At 45.9% G+C, this 22893-nt stretch overlaps 1 protein-coding gene across 1 annotated transcript; it reads right to left on the reverse strand.

Moving 5' to 3' along the window:
* Positions 1-1156: 1156 nt before the first annotated feature.
* LARP6 (La ribonucleoprotein 6, translational regulator) lies at positions 1157-21241 on the reverse strand. The gene is made up of 3 exons (XM_004421763.3): positions 20992-21241; positions 6778-6988; positions 1157-2725 (listed from the first exon to the last, which is right to left on the reverse strand). Exons 1-3 carry the CDS (start codon positions 21189-21191, stop codon positions 1658-1660), a joined length of 1479 nt encoding a protein of 492 aa, XP_004421820.1. The 5' UTR covers positions 21192-21241; the 3' UTR covers positions 1157-1657.
* Between the last annotated feature and the right edge of the window lie 1652 nt (positions 21242-22893).

The following is a 22893-nucleotide window of genomic DNA, read 5'->3' on the forward strand; positions in this document are numbered from 1 at the left end:
TTTTCCTGTTTTCACAGTGGCTTGAGGTATTCTCCACCTCAGCAGTATAATCATACCTTATGGGGCACTGAAGGATAAATGAAAGGATGTGTCTAGCAAAATGCCTAGCACATAGGAGGTGCTGAATAAGTATTAGCACCTTTTGTGGCTGCTTCTTTTCTGAAGGAGGATGGTGAAGTTCAGTGATGCTGAGTACCATCTGGTGGTTAAGAGTATGGGATCCGGAGCCAGACTGCTAGGTCTAAGCCAGCTCCACCAATCTAGCTGTTAAACTTGGACGAGTTAGTTACCCACATAAAGTCGCAGTTTCTTCCAGTGTAAAACAGCGATAACATCTGAACCTTTCCCACGTGGTTGTACATAAAAATGCACGGAAAAGTTGTAGCATAGTCCCTGGCATCTAATCACTGTTCAATAACTATTAACAAATTCCATTAAATGTGACTTGCCTAAAATCCCCCAAATAGCGAGCAGATAAGCCAACACTGGAATCTAGGCCAGTGCTCTTGCTTCCAATAACCATGGGCATCAACCCAAGGAAGAGAAGCTAACATTTATGGAGGGCCAACTGCATTCCAGACACTGACATCACGACAGAGCACTTTGCAGGGATACAAGGAAGCTGAGGGGGGCTAGAAACTTCCCTAAGGTCACAGAATTAGTAAGCAGGGGATGTGAGAGTCAAACTGTCTCACCTCAAGTCCCACAACCCTCGTCTGTACCAGTGGTTCTCAAATTCTAGCATGCATTAGAATCACCTAGCCGGCTTGTTAAAATCCCGATTCCAGGCCCCTCTCCCAGCGCTTTTGATTCAGTAGGCCTGAGATAGGGCCTGAGAATTTGCTTTTCTAACAAGTTCCCAGGTGATGTCAATGCTGCTGGTCTGGGGACCACACCTAGAGGACTTGGTCTATACTAAGCTGCCTTCACTCCGTATGATTCATTGTCATGAGAGCTGTGGTGCTCTAACACCTGCACAAACTCTGCCCACCTCTCAGGTGCCGGGAGCCCCCCGGAGAGCCCCAGGCTGCCCCAGGGCACATTCAAGAAATGTGTCTCTGTTAAGCTCCTCAGGGCCTCATGACACGCTACCCACAGCCTTGACAGACAGGCATAGACTTTCGTCAGGCACAGTCTATGACTTCAGAGCCAGCACTCCCAGGCAGGTGTTTTATTATGTATTCACTTGACAGGAAACACACATTTGGTCCTAGAAGACACCACGCTACCGGCTTAACTAGGTGCCGATGCACAACAGAACTCCTCTGGGCTCTCAGGAAGCCCTCGAATGGCCAACTGAGGACACCACAGTCACTGCAGGCAAGAACCCTGCCCCGAAGAAGAGACTTGCTGCCAGGCCGTCCCTGGGGAGCCTCTGTCCCACAGCCCTGCAGAGTCATGACATTCACACAAATCGGGCATCATCAAAACAATGGTCATGCTGGGAGGAATGGGTGTTCTGAACTAGGAGATGGTCTTAAAACCATAGTGTACCAGACAATTTATATACATTACAAATATATAAATTAAGAGGTCTACAGGTATACAAAATCTTTCAAAGGGGACTTATTTTCATTCTATGTCATGCCAGGTATTTGTCAGAACCTTGAAAACAAAGGTGGTTTTCAATGGAGCTGGTAATAAAAATAGAAGGTCTTTATACACAGGCCCTGCTCCTCTCGTGTCCACCATGGAATCCTCTGGTGTTGTCAGGGCCTCTGGGCCACCTCAGCACCCCCACAGGTAACCCATCTGCAGTCTGCATCTTCCGAGAGAGCAGGGGACTGGGGCCGGGGCTCTTCTCCTGTGTCCCCATCTCAGCTTGGCGGCGCCTCCGAACCCAGGGGCTGCCAGAGGGAGTGACACTGCTGTCAGAGGAATAATCCATGCACTTGCGGAAGAGATCAGGACTGGCACTAGAGTTCAGCCTACCTTCCTCCGCCAGTGGGGATTTTCTGGAAACACCTTTGCGTTGAGCCAAGGGGCTACTCCAAGGACTTGAGCACGGGGAGGCATTGGGGCTCAGAAAGAGATTCTGGTGGCCAGAAGGGCTGAGCTTGTTGGGGACCACGTGCCGCCGGCCAGCCATAGGAGATGTGGGATTGCTCTCGGGGTCGGAGGAGCTGTTGGCGGAAGACTCGTCACCCACGTACTGAAGCTCCTCCACCCTCTTGTTGAGGGACTTGTTCAGGTGGATGCTCGCAGTGGGCTCCTCTTCCTGGTTCTTGTCTTTGGGGGGTTTCTTTTTGGGTGGCTTCATACCAATCAAGACAGCTTTCATGTTCTCCCTGCCCTGAGATTCTGTGATCATGAACTCATGGGCTTTGATGGCAGCTTCCACCTCCTCAAACTCCACAATGGCGCATTCTTGGGTCCCCACCTGGCTGTACCGGCTGCTGATCCTCCGGATATCCGGGGGCAGCTCTCTCCCAGGTTTGAGGATCCGCACGGACGAGATGACTCCGAAGGTCCCAAAGAGCTTGAGCAGGTGTTCCATCACCTTCTCCTGCACCCTTCCATTCTTCTGAGGGGTGGCTAGGGCCCACAACTTGGGGGACAGGTAGAGGTCATAGACCAGGAGCATCTTGCTGGGGAGGTTCTCATTGGGGAAGAGCGGGACAGGGGTGGTCCTCCTCACCTTCCGGTGGTCCTCATTCAACTCAAGGGTCACTGAGTACTTCAAGGCGTGTGCTGTGGTTCTCCAGTCCCGGGTAAGGTGTTTCACCTGAAGAACACAAAGCAAATCTGAAATGGTACCTATTGTCCTTGTCTGCCTGTGTCCTCTGTAATCTCCCTCCCTGCTTTCCTTACCCCGGTAACACTGGTATCTAGAATCATACCTGGTGTGTGTACACACTCAAAAACCTACAGACTGAATGAGTGAACAAACACGCTTTCTACAATTTCAAACAAGGCAGCACAGTGTAGAGCAGCGCTGTCCAACAGAACTTTCCATGGTGACGGAAATATTCTATTCTGTGCAAGTTCAGAGGTTAAACCTGCAGGCTCTGGAAGAAGGCTGTTGGATACACAAATCCAAGGCCACCTCTGACTGACAGTAAGACCTGAAGAGCTATTAACCTCTCAGGGCCTCAACTTCCTCATCTGTAAAATGGAGATGTTAATAGTGCCTACCTCGTAGAGTTGTCATGAGGATTAAATGAAGAAATAAATATATACATATCTACATCTAGACACACATTTATATACATAAAACTTAGCACAGTGTCTAGTTCACAGTGAGTACTCAATAGATATTATGTGCTGTTATTATTCCAAATATTACATGCTATCATTTTGACAGGACTCAGAAATTTTAACACTCAAATGCTTCTCTGAAGTTGGATTTCTGCATTTATGCACTTGATACAGAGAAGGTCCCAAAAGATTTCTCATATTTCACTGGAGTATCTCCTGAAACTGATGTGGACTGTTTCAACTTGGAATTAGTTCCAACCTGGGGCTCATGGAGACGATGAAACTGTCCCTCCCTCCGCCTCCCTTAGTGGAAATTGTGCGTATCCATGTTTCAGTATGTGAAAGCTATATTTATATTGTGAAACAGTAATTTTCGAGAGGCCCACTTCCGGTGAAGGGCATGTCAGGGAGAATGAGTCACCCCAAAGAAACGGTGGAGGTGGGCGGGGTACGTAACCTGAGTCATGAATGGCAAGATCACCCTGAGTCCTGTGAGGCCAGGCCTATGCGCTTGCTCTGCAGAGGAACCCTGAGACCACACCAGGAACCTCCCAGAACTCAACAAGGGAGGGCTGAATAATAGGGTGGCAGGGGGGATCTCTAGCAGAGCTATTAGCAGTACAGGCAGGCTCCTGGGGAGAGGCCACTGTCCACTCTAGCCTGTGGCCTCTGGGTGAAACGGCCCAGATTCAGGCTTAGGGTGCGGGAACCAGGAGTCACCTACACACAGAATCAATGGGCTGATCACCGTGACACAGGCCAAGGGCGGAGAGGAGCGGGTCCAGGCAAAGGGTCAGATGTCAGGTGGATGGAGTCAATTCAGGATCCAGAAAAGGTGAAGATGATGACTGCAGGCCACTGCCAGGCTGTGGGAAACCCACACAGTGGCTCTCTGGGGCTGACACATGGGGGAGCCTTCTCCAAAACCAGTCAAGGAGAGAGCACTCAGGACAGGGAGAAAAACTACTCACTAAGCCTGAAGCCTGAGCAAGGAGTGCTCAGGAGAAGGCCAGTGTGGCCTCAGAGGCTGGAGAAGCTGGTGGAAGACCACGTTCAATCAAGAGAGAAGCACGCTCTGGCAAGGACCCAGCACCCCTCCAGAGCCAGGAGCAAGATCCACGGGGAAATCCCGGTTACAGTCTGAGCATCTCAGGCCCGTGTCTGCGAGCCTTGAGAAGGAGTGTCCAGGTACCACCTAAGAAGAGAAGCCAGGGAGCTGCAGTCTCTGTGCAATTACTAGGAGAACTCTGTAAGACTTTCAGAAACTGTAATTCCCGTTTGTTACCTTTGTCATATATGTCTCCTATTATGATTAGCAGGAAACCCTTTAGGATGAAAAGGGCCTTTGTTCTCTCTGGAGGTGGGGAGTCTGTGTCTACTCTGTAGCCAGTTTTCAACAGAGCACAACCCTCCTAAGTAGATCCGTACGTGGCAGCTTAAAAAGGAAAGAGAATCAGGCTGAGTCTTAGGGTCCCCGAGGGGGAATAAAGGAATGTGCAGGATGATTCCACTGGTTGCTACAGTTTGGGGTCCCCCACAAACACTTTTCACACGAGGGCTTCTCATTATTCTCTGGATATATGTGATATTGTGATTTATAATGAGAAATATTTATATTTGGTCTTCACCCCCATTCCTGGCACGAAGCTCCTGAAACCTTTGTAAACTCCTAAGTGATAAGAGCACTAGGAGCACCATTTGTTCTAAGGAGGCGACTCTGGGGGGGCTCCTGGATGGCTCCCGGATGGGGGCTTGTCACCAGAAAGGGCAAGCCATGATTAGAAGCTTGGCATTTTCAGCCCCATCGCTCATCCTCCAGAGAGGGGAGAGAGGCTGGAAATGGAATTAATTATCGATCATGCCTACATGAGGAAGCCTCCATAAAAATCCCAATAGCATGGGGTTCAGAGAGTTTACAGGTTGGGGAATACATCCATGTACCTGCAGGGTGACGCACCCCAACTCCACAGGGACAGAAGCTCCTGCACTCAGGACCCTCCAAGACCTCACGTTGTGTATCTCTTCATCTGGCTGTTCATCTGTATCCTTTATCATATGCTTTAATAAACTGGTAAATGTAAGTAAATATTTCCCTGAGTTCTGTGAGCCACTCTCACAAATAATTGAATCCAATGGAGAGGAGGTCATGGGAACCTCCTCAGACAGAAGTTGTAAGTAACCTGGGGACCTACTACTTGTGACTGACATCTGAAGTTGGGGGTAGTCTTGTGGGATTGAGCCCTTAACCTGTGGGATCTGACGCTATCTCCAGGCAGACAGTGTCAGAATTGAGTTAAACTGTAGGACACCCAGGTGGTGTCACAGAGAATTGCTTGTTTTGAGGAAAAACCCCATACGCCAGATGTCAGAGTGTTGTGAGTGAGTGTGGCAGTAGTGTGAGAGTAAAGGAGAGACACAGGAGGAAGAGTAGGTTTTTCCTTTACAACATGAAATGCCCCCTCCAATCTCCTATACCTTGAAAACTCCCACTCATCCTCCAACTTCCTATTTCAATGTCACCACTTCTGGGAAGCCTTCTCAGATCTGTAGGCAGGGTTAGTTGCTCTCATCAACTAGCTCCTGACAGTCCTTTGCTCTTTCTTTCGTAGTCCCGTCTATGGTCATATTGTAATCTTTCACTGACCTCTCTCCTTTATTGGACTTTTCAAGAGCAGGGGGAATGCCATATTCATTTTGTATATCCTGTGCCTAACGCAGCACTCAGCATACAGAATGAATATCTTTGATGAATGAATAAGGAAAGAGAGCAAGAGAAGAGGGCAGAGTACACCAGTAGGTGGGGCAGAGACGAGCTCCGGGAGAAAAACTCTCCTCCAGTGCTCTCTGACAAAGTGCACAGGCGACTTGGCTGGGACCCATTCGTTACACATCCTGTTGTGCAACAGGCTGTGTGGTGCTTTTCCACTCTAGTAAATACGCTTCCCCCAAGAGAGACAGAGAGTTCTCACTCCAACTGCTCCGTCAACTCTTGGAGAAGCAGGGAATTCACAGCCCAGCTGCTGGATCTATACATAGCAGGGACATGCGGTCCACTGCCTAAAAGGCAGCAGTCGTTGGATGTCCCATATCTCCACCATGTAGATGTTGGCCTTGCACAGCAACGGCTGCTGGACTCTTGGAGAAGGCTCATCTCCCAGAGCTCTGGGCACTCCTTCCTCCTCTTATTTATTCAAGTTGACAAATGAAAAGCTTGGATTTCACATAATTCTAGGCCTGGTAGGTGTCTCTCAAAGCCACCGAGTCCCCTTGTCCTGGCACAAATCTTCCTGGCCACCCACTAGCCTGGCAAGAGAGCCTGAACTTTACTGAGAACAGGCAATGTCATTTCACAACTGCCGCCCACTGAGATCTGTCCCAACACCAGGACCCTTTAATACTGTGGGAGGATATTCTTGATAACAATCCTAAATCCCTTGTCTTAATCATTTTTCTCTTTTTCAAGCCTCAGAGGAAATAAAAAATCACTAGTCATCAGGTTTCAAGGGGGTAAAAATATTTAGAACCACAACCCAAAGCACCCTTGAGATCCTCGAGGCACCTCTGAGAAGGCAGCCTCACCTTTTTGAAGGACGTGAGTAGCTTGACGCTCACATATCCCAGCTTGTTCCTCCGCACGTGCTTCAGCAGGAAGGCGTCCTTCTCCAGGTTCTCATCAGAAAAGTAGAACTCGATCTGGTCCACCAGTTTCTTGACCAACTCCTCGTCCGGGGGCTTCCACTCCTGCTCCAGGTCCTCACGCTCATTCTCACCCCCACTAGTCGTGGCGCCACTGAGACCAGAAGGAGACACCAGCTGTTATGGGTCAAACGGTTTCCCCCCAAATTTCGTATGTTGAAGTCCCAACCTCCTGTACCTCAGAATGTGGCCTGATTTGGAAAGGGGGTCTTACAGATGTCATTAGTTAAAGATGAGGTCATACCAGAGACACATGGACACAGGGAGAACACCAGATGAAGATGAAGGCAGAGATCGGGGTGATGCAGAAGTCAAGGAACGTCAAAGACTGCCAGCAAATCTCCAGAAGTTAGGGGAGAGGCCTGGGACAGGTCCTTCCCTAGCGCCTTGAGAGGGAGCATGCCCCTGCTGACACCTTAATTTCAGACTTCCCACCTCCAGAACTGTGAGGCAATACATCTCTGCTGTTCTAAGCCACTCAGTTTGCGGTGCTTTGTTACAGCAGCCCTAGGAAACTGCATGGGTCACACCTGAACTGGACTTCTCAGAGGTGGCGATCACATGACCACAGGCGGATGGGTTCTGCCTCCAACCAGCTAAGAGATCAAGCTTTTAACAAGGACGGAGGATCATTAAAATAATAACACCCTCTACCAACATTTATGTGCTGCTCTGCCACTGATAGGATGCTTTTCACATATACTTCTTATTCTTCCCTCCCTCTCCACACCTAAATCCTGATTTCTTGAAGACACTTTAGTGGAGTAACTAAGAGTCCCAATTCTAGACTTACACTGCCTGGGTTCAAATCCTGGCACCACCATTTATTAACTGAGTCAACCTAGGCAAGGAACTCCACTGCCACACCTCAGTCCATTATCCATAAATGGAAGTCATAACAGTCACTCTCCTGATAGGACTGCTGTGACGATTAAATGAATTAACACATGAAATACCCGGATGAGTGCCTGGTATACCCTTAGAGCTCAGTAAGTGACAGATACATTCATTTGCTCACTCATAAGAGGCAGATCTAGGATTCAAACTCAAATTTTCTGTCTCCAAAGCCGGTACACATAATACCCTCCACCGTCTGTCGGGACCCTGTCATGGAATCTGCAAACAACCCCACTCACCGGGGCCCTTCTAGACAAAACCTGCGCCCACCACCACCTCCACCTGAATAGACTCCTCCCTCTCCCTGAGAATATGAGCATATGAGAACAAGCCAAAGAAATCCTGGGCAAAGCTTCTTTAGGAAGGCCAGTCTTTCATAAAGAGATTATAAACATTTCAAAACCATACATATTTAGGGAATTTGTGATTATCCATATCATAGCTGATACCATTAGAAGTTATCAAAGGTGAATTCTTTTATATATTTAATTACCAAATAAAATTATACAAATACTATATATATTGTTCAATAAAAAGAATTGGTTAAAAATTACTTCCAGGGGCAGGCCCCCTGGCATAGCGGGTAAGTGTGTGCACTCTGCTGCTGGCGGCCCGGGGTTCGGATCCCAGGCGCGCACCGATGCACCGCTTGTCAGGCCATGCTGTGGCGGTGTCCCATATAAAGTGGAGGAAGATGGGCACAGATGTTAGCCCAGGGCCAGTCTTCCTCAGCAAAAAGAAAAAAGAGGAGGATTGGCAGGGATGTTAGCTCAGGGCTGATTTTCCTTACCAAAAAAAAAAAAAAAAATTACTTCCAGAAAAAAAATAACTGCTTAATGTCTCATAACATGACCATCAGACCCAGAGCCTCCATGAAATGTTCTGACCAGAGAGAGCTTTTCCTGGGACGGATGCACACACCTAGCCCACTGAAAGCATCCAGTGTGCTTCTACGCTATTGGGAGAACTTGCCTGGCTCCCAAAGGGACTCAACAAGTTCACAGCAGCATTATTCACAACAGCCAAAAGTTAGAAGTAACCCAAGTGTCCACTGACTGATGAATGAATAAATACAATGTGGTATATACACACAATGGAATATTATTTAGCCTCAAAAAGGAAATTCTGATACACGCTACAACATGAATGAAGCCTAAAGACATTATGCTAAGTGAAATAAGCCAGACACAAAAAGACAAATACTGTATGAGTCCACTTATACGAAGTACCTAAAAGAGTCAAATTCATAGAGACAGAAAGTAGAATGGTGGTTACTAGGGGGTGGGGGATGGGTGAATGGGGAGTTGTTTAATGGGTACAGAGTTTTAGGCGGGAAAGATGAAGTTCTAGAGATGGATGGTGGTGATTGGTTAGATAACAATATGAATGTACTTAACGCCACTGAACTATATACCTAATAATGGTTAAGATGATAAATTTTATGTTATGTGTATTTTACTACAATTAAAAAAATTTTTAAAAAGGAGGTTTTTGGCACAAAAAGTATGCTTTGTTTATATGCACGCCATGTTTCCTTTATAAAGAAGCAAACTGTTAACATTTCCTTGGTTTGGGATTAAGCTCTTAAATAAAATAATCAACCAATTTAAAAAAAGGGAGAGGCTTGGAAAGTAAAAGTAAAGTATTACTTGACAGTTTAAAGCTGGAAAAGGTACATACATATATGTCCTTCAACTCCAGCAAAATTTTCACTGGCTTTCAGCCTCTACCCACCCTCCCCCACCAAAAAAAAGCAATGTGGAAGAATCAAAATGAGAATAAAGAGTAAATACTTTGGCAGGAGAAAAAAAACTAAATAAATCTATTTCACAATTTTTAAAATTCAGAAATTATTATTAGCATAAAATATAGGCATTGGTTGATTTAAAAAATGGAGTTTTAGTTATTTGCCTGTAGAGAGTCTGGAAATGGTTTTTAAAAGATCTTACTGATGTCCCAAGACTAATGTGTACTGAAGAAAAAAAAATGGTCTGAGAGTCTAACTTTAGAGGTATGTTTTTTAAAAAGTCTTTTAAAAATGGGATGATAAACTAAAGTAAGATATTAAGGCAGCCCATAAGGTATAACAGGTCAGGGGCCAGCCCCGAGGCCTGGTAGTTAAGTTTGGCACGCTCTGCTTTGGCAGCCTGGGTTCATGGGTTCGGATCCTGGGCACAGACCTACACCACTCGTCAGCCATGCTGTGGCAGCAACTCATACAAAATAGACGAGGACTTGCACAGACGTTAGCTTAGGGCGAATCTTCCCCAAGCAAAAAGAGACAGATTGGCAAGAGATGTTAGCTCAGGGCAAATCTTCCTCAGCAAAAAAAAAAGATATAACATGTTACATGCAACTAAAACATTAGATAAGCTGATTATTTTAGAAATCCCTAGAAGGTAGCTATGGCAGACATTAGTCTGACTCATCCAACATCTAATAGCAAACTCTTTCTCATCTGCCTTCCTTTACTATGGAGGCTATAAAAGAAACCTAAATGCACACTTTCCCAGCCTCTCTTACAGGCAGTAGCCATTTGTCGTGTTATGGCCGATAACAAACAAGTGAAAATCTTTTGGCCCTGCTCCTTCCAGTTCTGTTTTGAGTGTGGATGTGATGGTTGGAGTTGTTGCAGCTATTTTACTACAATAAGGAAAAGGCCAATAAATCACCTTGGCCTGACTTATCGACATTATTGGCTCTGACATTACTGAGCTGCTGAACCAATTCCTGTAACTACCTACCTGCAGATTTCTGTTTACATGAGAAAGATAAAATCCTATTTGTTTAATTCACTTGTTAGCTCGGTTTTCTATTACTTACAGTCAAATTTTAGGACAGTAACACTACAATGAGAAACGAGTTCCTCAAAACATGTCAAAGGAAAAATGCCAGTGGGACAATCAATGGAATGAACAAGGAGAAGCAAGATAGAACAAATTTTCATTTTGTACAGAAAGTTTATACCCTAAATAGTAGTTAAAACCGATAGATTGAATATACCGGATAAAATAGCTACAAACACATAAGAAATTCTGAGGCCAGCTGACAAGGATGACAATAAATAGCAGAAGATGGAATGAGGTGTGTGATAATGACCAGAGAAGTTTTGGGTGGACTCAGGGGTATTAGCAAAAATGGTCTAACTTACTACGAATGGCTAGTATATCAGAGGTAACCAGACCATCAAAGGGATGCACAGACCAGTAAGTCCTACTCCCACACTAGAGCAGTTGATGCTACTATAAAAAGTAAACTTGTAAACAAATAAAACATAATGGAAGGAAGGTAATGTAATTGCTCAGTTTCTCTAGCACTCATTCTAGAGCCTCCCATTCTCCCAAGGTCGGCCATGGGAAGACTTGAGTCTCTGCAGAGTCAAGTCTTTATCTCAGACCTGTTTGAGAAAATGAAGTTCATCCAATCAGACTTGCCCAGACCGCCCTTGTGCACAGCCCTCCCTCCCCCTAAGCTTGTTCTGTGTGTCTGGACATCCACCAAAGAATCCGTTTGCCATATCCAAGTACCTCTTCTCCATCTTGGTCCTCCCGCCCCCGATGCACGATGGGACACTGTTGACTTCTTGATACTCTTCCCCTGGGCTTACATGACTTGTTCTTGTCTGATTCTTCTCCCGATTTAACTGCCTTTTCAGTTTCCTTTTTCTCCTCCCATTTCTAAATGTAGGTATCCCCCAAAGATCCATCCTTGACTCTTTATCCCCTGACAACCTCTACACTTCAGTCCCTGGTGAGCTCATCCAATTCAAATCTGCCTCTCCTCCCACCCCTGCATCCCTCCCTCACTCCTGGGCTCCAGTCCTCAATTCCTAACTGCCTGCCTGATGTTCCCACTGGGATAGCCTGAAATTGCTTCGAATTCCATGTCCTGAATCAAACTATTACCTTCTGCAGAACTTGACCTTAGGCAGGACTGAAGCCCGTGTCTACCAACAGACATTCCATCTGGGAAGCTCATCTCCCTTTCACACAGTCTCACAGTGAATAATCCATAATGTGTTGGGGGGTGACTCTGCATCAGTTATCTGCACCAGGCAGGTATCAGACAAGCAGGCAGCCAGGATCCAGAACAGGTAGGCAGTACAAGTGGGTGATATAAAACCCCTATGTGAGTGCAGAGGTGCGCTTCTTGCACCCAGAGGACCCCTCCCTCTGCAAGGCTGCTGACAGCAGCAACTGTGCACCTCCTAAAGGGAATCCTGGAAGGGCAGGAAAGTCTGTTTTATAGCTGGGAGCATGCTGTATTGTTTCCTGGTTTGTGCAACAGCCTTTGAGCAAAAAAGATCATGTATCCTTCAGGAGCATTAAAGAAGTTTACATCCTTTAAATATAAATATCGCCAACTTTTTGTCAATTACAACCATCCTGTAAAAACCATGTATCTTCCTTCCCAAACTGCCCCACCAACGACTTTCCCTACTCACTGTTCTCTGCATTTAGGCTCAAAACCTAAGATGCATCTTTTAGCCCTCTCTTATGCACCCACATGGAGTCAGTTATCAAGCGTTGATTTTATTCTGCAGCATCTCCCATCTGTTCTCTTTTCCATTCCAACTGTCCTCAGTACTTCTCCCTCAGACTCTATTAATAGCTCATCAAAAATGAATCTTAAGGGGGCCGGCCCGGTGGTGCAAGCAGTTAGGTGCGGGCACTCCGCTTCAGCGGCCCGAGGTTCACCAGTTCAGATCCCGGGCGCGCACTGACGCACTGCTTGGCAAGCCATGCTGTGGCGGCATCCCATATAAAGTGGAGGAAGATGGGCACAGATGTTAGCCCAGGGCCAGTCTTCCTCAGCAAAAAGAGGAGGATTGGCAGATGTTAGCATAGGGCTGATCTCCTCAAAAAAAAAAAAAACAAAAAGAATCTTAAAAATTAAAGTAATACATATGCATAGTAAAAACTAAAATAAAATAGTAGAGAACTTATGAAGAAAGCAACAATTCCGGGCCGGCCCGATGGTGTAAGTGGTTAAGTGCGCGAGCTCTGCTTCTGAGGCCCAGGGTCCGCAGGTTGGATCCCAGTCGCCCACCCACGCACCGCTTGTTAAGCCATGCTGTGGCAGCGTCCCATATAAAATAGAGGAAGGTGGGCACGGATGTTAGCTCAGGGCCAATCTTCCTCAAGAAAAAAAAAGGGGGAGGATTGGCATCAGATATTAGCTCAGGGCTAGTCCTCCTCACAAAAAAAAAAAGCAAGCAACAATTCCCCACTCCACCTCTCCTCCCTAGAGGCAACCTCTACCCAACCATTTAGTTCTTATGGGAGTTGTCTTATAGGTCTATAAAATATGCTTATAGCTCTATTTCTCACTTGCCAATTTAGACATTCTCTACTCATGTCCTATTATATCAGATGAGGATTTGGGGTCACTCAACTCCCAAAGCATCTTTGTCCAATTTTTTAAATTTTATATTATTTTCAGTCTTTCTAATAGCCTCTATTTGTGTTTTTAAATAATACACTCAAAGTTGTTTCTCATTCCATCAACATTAAATAATATTTCTCAATCCCTCACTACGTATGATATGCATATTATTATCCTACCTTTTCTTTCCATTTCCACCCTTCCGAATTCTATCAGATGTAGCTTTCTTTTTGTGATAGTTTATAATATTTACATTCTATTCTGTAACTAATCTTCTATGTTTTGTCTATAGATAGATACTAAAAGTTGAAAGCCAATCAGTTGTATTTATTTTTATGATTATGTAAACACTGTTCATTGCAGGACGAAGGCACTTGCTAAGAGGACATTTCTTTTCTTAAAGTCCTATTAGTTGACTGACCACCTGAATTGATTCACTACGTCTCTGACCTTTTCTCTCATACTGTCTCTCTTTGCCTTTGTCTTTGATTTACATGGTAAGAGATTTCCTTGACATTATCTTCCAACCTGTCCTTGTGAATTTTTTAATTTCAGTAATTATTTATTTATTCTCTAAGAACTCTTTTATGTCTTCCTTTTTAAGAGCATCCTGTTCTTGTTTTGTGGATGCAATACCTTATATTCTCTCTCAGGGACTAAATGGAGTATATATTTTTTACAGTCTTTTTATTTCCAACAGTGTCACTTCTGTAGCCTCTGGGGTCAGTTTTTCTGTTTAACTTCCATGCCATTGATTTTTTTCATGTGACTGGTAAATAATTCATTTATTTATTTAAAAAAATTTTTAATAAATTTATTTTAGAATAGTTTTAGATTTCCAGAAAAATTGTGAAAATATTACAGAGAGTTGCCATATATCCCACACCAGGCTTCTTCTATTAATATCTTGCATTAGTATGGTACATTTAATGAACTAATACTGATACATTATTATTAGCTCAAGTCCATACTTCAGATTTCCTTACTTTCTATCTAATGTCCTTTTTCTGTTTCAGGATTCCATCCAGCAGACCACACTGCATTTAGTTATGATGTCTCCCCAGGCTCCTCTTGGCTGTGACAGTTTCTCAGACTTTCCTTGTTTTTGATGACCTTGACAGTGTTGAGGAGCACTGGTCAGGTATACTGTAGAATGTCCCTCATTTAAGATTTGTCTGATATTTTTCTCATGATTAGGCTGGGGTTATGGGTTTTTGGGAAGAGGACCACAGACGCAAATTTCCATTCTCATCACATCGTATGAAAGGTACATACTATCAACACACCTGATCACTGTGGATGCTGACCCTGCTCACCTGGCTGAGGCAGTGATTGTCAGGCATCTCCACTGTAAAATGACTCCTTTTTCCCCTTTCCGTACTATACACTTTGAAAGGAAGTCACTCCCTAAATAGTCCATATTTAAAGAGGAAGGAGTTATGCTCCACAGCTATTCATTGTGAAGAATGAGCGTCTGAGTTGCTTTTTCTTGGTGGGTTGTGTGCGTTCCCTCTGCAGCAGTACACTCCTATTGGTGTGCTTCCTAGGTGGCTCTATATATATGGGTGAGGTATGCCAACTGGCAGGCTTCACTTTAGGGTGAACAGGCAGGGAGTCATTAAATAGGGTCCTTATATGGAGAAGGCTTTACTCTGCAGGTACCAGCTCTACCATAGCAACTCTAGATCACCAGTTAGTTCATCCAATTCCTTTAGAAACAAATCTTGTTTCTTTTTTTCCCTTTGGGAGTATAGGGTATGTGCCTGCTACTTTTCATTGGCAGGCAGAGAGGCTGGGCAATTGTCTAAAGGAAGAATTTAAATTACTTCTCAGATATTAGCTTCTCTTTTCTTTTCACTCTTGCATCCTTCACAAACTTCCTAACCAGAGCCTTTCCAGGGCGGGTCTTCACAACCCACCCCCCCCCCCCGCCACCTCCCCCCACCCCCCTCCAGATGTATTTTGGGTGAAGCCTCTTCCACTCTGTGCCTTATTACAAGTTTTGAAGAACAGCTATGTTATTGCTCTACTTTAATGATAATAACAATAATAATTTTTTCTATTTATTATTAAATAAAATCCAAAGTCCTTAGCTCTTTATTCAGATTCCTTTAGAATCTGGCTGTAACCAGCTTCCAAACTCATTTCTGTCTATTTGCTTTCAGATCCCTTGCTCCAAGCAGACTTATAGTTCCCTGTAAGTGTCACAAAGTTTCTGGACCCTATCCCCTCTTTGAGACAGAAACTATGGGTACTGGTGCATATGTCTGTAGTGGCCTTTCAAGAGGACTTTGAAAAAGTTTTACACTTCAGTTTTACATTTACATTATTGTTTTCTTTTAAATAAAGCATTGTAAATTGGGAATGGTGACGAGTTCTTTCGTTATAACTGTAAATCTGCTAGAAATGAAAACAAAGGGTAGAACCAAGAGGATACAATCCAAAACAGATGATTGGGCTCCAGAGATAGTGTTGAAATATTTATCAAATTTGTAAATGATCTGGAGAGATAAGTGCAGCATAAAATCTCCAAGGCTGTTTTTCTCATAAAATCTCAAGCTAATTTGGATATGTTAATTGAGTAGTTAATCAAATGATACCTTATGGAGGAAAATATCCAAACTAAAATGGTGGAGTAATGAGCTCCTCATTATGATTTTCAACACAGAGAAGAGTTCTTGGATTCACCATCTATCCTCACAGAGGGTCCAATAAGCTGGCTTGGCCACCAAGACCAGGAAAACGGTGGACAGCAACAAGGCGGATATTGAACACAAAGGGAAAACATCATTTATGAAAAACACTAGGGTCCAGTATAATCTGTGCATAGTTTCTTTTGACTCGCCTCTGGAAAAAGATAATGAATCTGAAAAGGTTCAAAAAGGCAACCAAATTGATAATGCAATATAAAAACATGAGGGCAGATTTAAAAGACAAAGGTTCTTCATAGAGACAGGTTGAAAACATACACGAGGATGTTCCCAACTTCGGAAAAGGCATCACTGAAACAACTACATTGTAGATGCAACCAGCAGAGGACGGTGGCATGTCGTCCATGTGGATGCCACCTACATGCTATGTTTGGGTGGCCCACAGGTTCTTAAAGATTTATTACACAGCCCATGACCTTCTTCTCCAACTCTGTCTTCTGTTATGCTGTTCTGACATATTTCCTAGGGCCTGGGAAAGGGCTGCAGCTAATGGATGTCTCTGCAGGTCCAAATATGGTTTGTGGTATGAACAGAGACCATGTCTACAAAGTGCTTAGTTCCACGTCTGGCATATAATTGGCATTAACAAATGGAAGCTTTCATTATCATCATCCAGAACAGGGAAAAGATAGCTGTACAACGTCCCTGAAACATCATGGAGAGAAAGAAACCTAGATGTTTCTGTTTTTTAAAGAAAAAGCAGGTGTGCTCACTGGTTTTATTATTCATACTAATATTTAGTATTATAATTTTAAATAATTTTTACACATTGTAAGACAAAGCAGACAAGTAAATATGTTGATGTTATTAGTAATCAAGATTTTCAGTATAACAAATAAGAGAAGTAAAGCAAAAACCCCGTAGTGTTAAGTTTGAATTGGGATTATCAACACAAATTTATCTTTAAGAAATGTATTTCCTAACTCTATTGAAAGGGCCTAAAAGCAACGATGCCCCAGTAGAAATTAGCACTCTTAATTCCAGGCCTTGGTTTCTAAATGCCTTCCTTCTAGTATTTGAAAAAGCAGATTCCTGTGGTAACGGCTGGATCCCATGACTGGAAAAGGAAAAGTACAAATTAAGCCTAGAATATCCAGTATCAGAAAGCAAGGATGTAAGTGCTCAAAGACCAAAGGGTGGGTTGCAAAAGGATATCCGACCCAACTTGAAGGGTCTCCCCTTGCTAAATTAGGGACATTTTGAGCATCAAAACTAATAATTGTAATTATAAAAAAGTGAATAAACAAAAATCCATGAATCAGAAAGAGTGAAAGGGAAGGCCCTAAATTATTTGATGTGACAGTTACACCAACTCCTCTCTTTGAAAAGTGGCAATAACACATTTATGCTTGCCTCTTATGGAGGAACTCTTGTTCAATCCCAGATGATGGGGCAAAGCTCTCTTTTACAGAAGAATGCCAGCTAATAAATGTACAAAGAATGATAAAATTAGAAAATCACCAATTTGTAATCCCCAATGAACTAACGACTCAGGCAAGGATCATCAATGGATGCTGCTAAAACCATTAGATGAAGGGCTTTGGTGAAAGAATACTCACAAGAAGCCCACATATTACGTGTTAACTGCAAAGGGAAAGATGAACCTTTACAATGGAGAGATCACCTTTGCCCAGTGGTTAAATTTAGCAGCACTAATGGGGGAAGCTGCCTGAGGTCACGCAATGAAAAGTCCACGGCATTGCCTACAAAGTGTTCTTGACAAAATGTTTAATCTGAATCTTATCAAGCCCTCAGCCCTAAATTCCAGTTTACAGGAGACACATGGTACAAAGGAGCAAGTTAAACTAGATGATGAGAACATAATCAGACCAATTTAAACTGTGAAACATTCAACAAGACATCTGGCCTTTTATTTCCAAAATAGCAGAGCATTGAAAAAAAAAAGTGACAATGTTCTAGATTAAAAGATTCTAAAGAGACATAATAGGCAAATGCCTCGAGCTGGATTGGATTCTGGTTGGAAGAGACAAAGGACAGCTGTAAAACACACTGTGGGGCACTGGGGGAAACCCAAATAAGAACTTGGCTATTAGATTATTTTAGGGATTATATTAAGGAATCACTGTTAATTTTCTTAGTTGCAAGAATAGTATGGTTTTATAGGAGAATGTCTTTATTAAGAGCTACAAAATGAAGTACTTAGGGTACAGTCTGTGTACAACATACTTTCAAGTGGTTCAAGGAAAACCACATATATTGTATGGCCATCAAACAAAAATGGGAATATAATGAGGCCAGCCCAGTGGTGTAGTGGTTAAGTTAGCGCACTCCGCTTTGGTGGTCCAGGGTTCACGGGTTCGGATCCTGGGCGCAGACCTATGCACCGCTCATCTACCCATACTGTGGCAGCATCCCACATACAAAAAATCAGAGGAGGATGTGCACGAATGTTAGCTCAGGGCCAATCTTCCTCACCAAAAAAAAAAAAAAAAGGAGGAGAAATATAACAACTGTTAAATCTAGATGGTGAGGATATGTATGCTCACAGTATTTCTCTTTCACATTTTATATTTGAAATTATGTTAAAAAGGAGAGAATAAAAGGAAAGACACCTTTTTAGTGAGCAAGATGTGAGGAGAAGACTAACGAATATTTGGAGGTTATAAAGATTTTTCTTTATTTCTATTTATTCCTTGTCCCCCAGGTATAAGCCAGGCGTTGGGCTAGGTACTGGACATATGGAGAGGAGTAAGGAAGGTCACTGCCTTCATGGATGGCACTGTCTCATGGAGGAGAAACACAAATATTTCAACTTGATGGAGTAAGATGACAGAGACACGCATTCACTCAACACATGTTTACAGAGCACTCACGACATGCTGGGTGCTGAGGATACAATGAGAACAGGAAAGCACGGTCCCTGAATTCGTGGAGGAAGGCAGATCTATAGAATTACAACTGTGGTAAGTGCTGGATATAAAATGTACAGAGTACTGCAGCAACACAGAGGAGAGGAAACAAACCCAGCTTTGGCGTAGGGACTGGGGGTAGTGGGGACGAGGTGGTGAAGTTTTCAGGCTGACTAGAAATCAATTCATCAGAGGGACCTTGAGGTGGGAGTGCAAAGGCATGAGGACACAAAGCTGCACGCTGTGTTCAGGGACCTAGAGGGGTGGCACAGCGGGAGTGTGAACTGTTAGGACAGGCGGGGAAGGAAGCAATGGGCTGAGGGGATGATGTGGGTGGGTGCCACATCTCCACGAGTGGATTTAAGAACTGGGGCTTTCTCCTGGGACTCTGGGAGCCAAGACGTGTCCACACAGGGCGGTGGCTGCTGCTGTGCCAGGCTGGCCCAAACAGGGGACAGCGTGGATCCTGCTCTTGGATGCCTTCTCCTCATGCTCTGGATATCTGCCCGCCGGGCTCTGTCAGCTCCACCACCCTGAAGAGCCCCAGGGACTCTCTGGGGTCAACTCTACACCAGTGGGCAGCAGGAAATGCTCCAAACTGAATGCTCACGAGACTGCAGCTGCCGGAGCTGGAGGGAGGGGCGGCTCTAGAGGGAGGGGCGGGATGAGGGCAAGAAGCCCACCTGAACTGAGGTTCAGGTTCTCCTAGATCTCCATGGGGGATCTTTCCAGGCCAAGAAACAAGCAGGGCTTTAATCTCCGCCAACAGTATAATCTCAAAACTTAGCTCCCAGGATAGGGGACAGCTCTGCCACAGTCTCAGGCAAATAAAGTCAGAAGGATAAGCCACTCTAGGCTATTTTACATGACCTCTGAAATTATTTGACTAGGTGGCTGCCTTCTCCTCCAGACTGTGAGGTGTCAGTGACTATGGAGTCATTATTTTATATTCTCAGTACTCAGCACAGAGCTGAATGAATGAATGAGGACTCTATACAGTATATCAAGTACTGATATGTCTACTGTGTCTACTGTATCCTCCGCTGTGGCCCAGCTTTCCTGCTCAAAACCGTTGGGCTGGACTTTCCTCCTCACATACCTCTGTCTCCACTGAACTGCCCTGAATCTCCGGGTCCCTAAATCCAGACCTTTTCCACTGGGTAAGGGTAAGCCTGTGATGGGGAATGGCTCTGGTTCCAGTATCCTTATGCCCTTGAGTTGAGTATTTTCCCAATGAAGTAAATATATGCCTGCCAGGGAATAATCCTGCAGAGCCCTGACAGTTAAAAGCACATGCACAGAGTCCAAGAAGAAAGAGAGCTCTGAAAGAGTGCCTGTTGACATTTCCCAGAATTTCAAGTTCTGCCATCGCCAGACTCTCATCTCTATGGACACTCCATACTGAACCTCCTCTCAACAGCAGGAGCAAAACCACAGTCCTGAAAGGCCTGGGTGTTAGTGGACACAAGAGTACGGTCTCTGGCTGACGACAACACTCAGGGCCCAGAGGCAAGGCTAGACAGGTGGTTTCTTGTGCCACGCCAGGTCCAGACTACCTGGCACCCAGGAACCCAAGGCCAAAGCAGCAAGATGATGATGCAAGCATGCAAGTCAGGTGGGGAAGGCTGCATGAAAATGGGAATCCCCCACCAGGAGGGTGCAAGCAGCAAACCCTGCACTGATCCCAAATCAGGGCGAGAGAGCTCTCTACACGATGAATCACCCCTCCTCGGATCCCCCAGCAGCGTCAGAGGTGCCTGGCCTGCCCCCACCCATTTGGACTGATAAGCAGACAGGGCGATGATGATGGCAGTGAATGCTAGGTGGGACCACTCCACAGGGGGTTAGGCCAGCCTCGGAGGTGAAGACCCGGCTGTGCTGGGCTCTTTTGGAGGGTCTATGGGTGAGCTCACGAAAGGAGAGGCTCCTCCTGGGGAGGAGATGGCGAGAATGGCCCAGGAAGGACTTCCTCCAGGGTCCCAGAGCATGCCCACGTCCAGGCCCCTCAGACCCGCGCCGCCAGCCCGCGGAGCCTGGGTCGGGTTACAGAGCTGCGCACCGGGCACCAACAACCGCCAAAAGCTGGTCCTGACGCGTGAGACGGCCCAGAGCAGCGGCCCCGGCGGCGAGGCCGTCTCAAACCGCCCTGCCCGCGGAGTTGTCGTCCCCGAACTCCCTTTCGGCCGGGACTCGGGGGTCGCGGCCCCCACCTCGGCCCGGGCCGCCGCGCCTACCTGTGCCCGCGGCTCAGCTCTTCCTCGCTGGCGCTGCCCCAGCCGGGGCTCAGATACCGAGCCGGGTCCCCCGCGCCCCGCGCCTCTGCCCTCTCCTCCTCGTCCTCCAGCTCCTCCACGTCCTCCGCCTCCTGGATGGCGACGCGGATCTGCACCGCGGTCTCGGGCCCGGGCAGAGCGTCCTCGCCAGGCTGGGCCATGGCTCGCCGGCCGGCCGGGACGGCGGCGCCGCTGGATCCCCGCGCCGCGAGGCCGAACCAGCCGGGCGGCGGCGACGGCGACGAGAGGGCGGGGGCGGCGCGAGCGCGCCCGCGGCTCGGCCCGGGGAGGGACGGGGGTCGCGGCGCTCCGCCCCGCACCGCCCCGGCCGCCAGCGCAGGCGGGGCCACGCAGGAGGAGGGCTGCTTCGCCTGCTCTCCTCTCGCAGAGATCTGGCCCGAAATGATCCCGAGGACCCCCGATCCTTCCAATGCGCGCCCGCTGCTTGGGGGGCCCAAGCCGGAGAGGAGGTGCCAAGGCTCCCTCCTCCTGCCCGCTCCTGTCAAGGCTGCCCCGGGGGTGGGGGGGGGCGCAGCACATCTGACTTCTCGGTTTGTGGATGACTCTGTGGGTAGCAGGCACAAGACTGCAACTTAAAGAGCTCTGTGCCTCCTGCGTGTCTCCCCTACTGACCTGCCAAGATGACCGAAATCTCCACCCTACACTGTGCATCCTGTGAGGTCAGGGACCTGCTTCCTGCCATGCGCTATACCAGTGGTTCTCAAAGTGTGATCCCCAGACCAGCAGCATCAGCCTTACCTGGGAACTTGTTAGAAACACAAGTTCTCAGGGCCCATCCAGACCTCCTGAATCAGAATCTATGACTCAGAACTTTGTCTTTTAACAAGCCCTCCAAGTGATGGTGAAGGTCACTAAAGTTTGAAAGCCACTGCACTATGTTGCCTCTTAGAATATGCCCTGCAAATAGTAAGCAAATAGTAAGTTGAATGAATAAAGGGAGCTATTGAAATGCCAGAATGCTGGAAAACCCTGCCACCTTTTCACTTGTAGCTTTAAACTGAGTTCTGTCTCAATCCTTCAAACGTGACCCAGAAACTAGGGACAGGGGCATAGAAATGAATAAAACCTGGATCTACTTTCACAAAGCTCTTTATTTAGTGCCTTAAACGTAATTTATCATATTAATTTGCCACATAAGGGCTCCAAAAGAGTGGAACCCTGGACCAATACATTTTGATATAGGAAAGCAAGTCAGGAGAGGCTCAAGAAATAGAGTCTCTTGGAAAGCAGTGTCCTTGCAAAAGAACACTGTGCATGGGGCCCTGGGTGTCTGGGCTGGGGCGGGAAGAGACTCAGGAGTGCAGCAAGGACAGCCCCTCTTTTTAAGGTGTGACTGGAATCTGCATCCCTTTCTTTGTCAGATCTATCTTTTGATAGAAGAGGTCCTAGAATGAGTAAGTGAAGGAAGAGAGAGACCCTTGGTGTTCTGCGCTGGAACAGCTCATAGCTCTAGGTCTCAGCTATTGGGAGGAAGAGGCAAGAAGTTGAGAGGATCTTTTCCGAGCCAGCTGTGCCTCCCATGATAATGGCTCGCATTTCTACCAGGTTTTACAGTTTATGAAGAATTCATGCATACTTCATCTCAGGGTTTCCAATTGCCTGATCGTAAGAGTCCTCTAGGGACTTTTCTGAAAATATAGATTCGTAGGCCTGTATAGTTTGAGAACTGGCAGTTGGCAAGTGAATCTGGTCTACAGAAGTGTTTTATTTGGTTGGAATGGAATTTATATGCCCTTGGATTCAAATATATCTGCCTATCCTATTTCTGATATCATTTATATCTGACTCTTCATAAGAGAATTTTGGATCTAGAAAGGATGTCAGACTTCAGCCAGTCATAAG

The sequence above is a fragment of the Ceratotherium simum genome, chromosome 3, assembly GCF_057802395.1.
Source record: "Ceratotherium simum simum isolate JZ-2026a chromosome 3, ASM5780239v1, whole genome shotgun sequence".
NCBI classification, from domain to species: Eukaryota; Metazoa; Chordata; class Mammalia; order Perissodactyla; family Rhinocerotidae; genus Ceratotherium; species Ceratotherium simum.

Bases quoted from the DNA above. Each gene is read 5' to 3' on its own strand.
- LARP6 (XM_004421763.3), bottom strand. From the start codon at position 21,191: ATGGCCCAGCCTGGCGAGGACGCTCTGCCCGGGCCCGAGACCGCGGTG. The intron at 6,989-20,991 runs GTAGGCGCGGCG...TTCTGGTCTCAG, and splicing joins GAGCTGAGCCGCGGGCACAG to TGGCGCCACGACTAGTGGGG. The intron at 2,726-6,777 runs GTGAGGCTGCCT...TGTGTTCTTCAG, and splicing joins TACTCACGTCCTTCAAAAAG to GTGAAACACCTTACCCGGGA.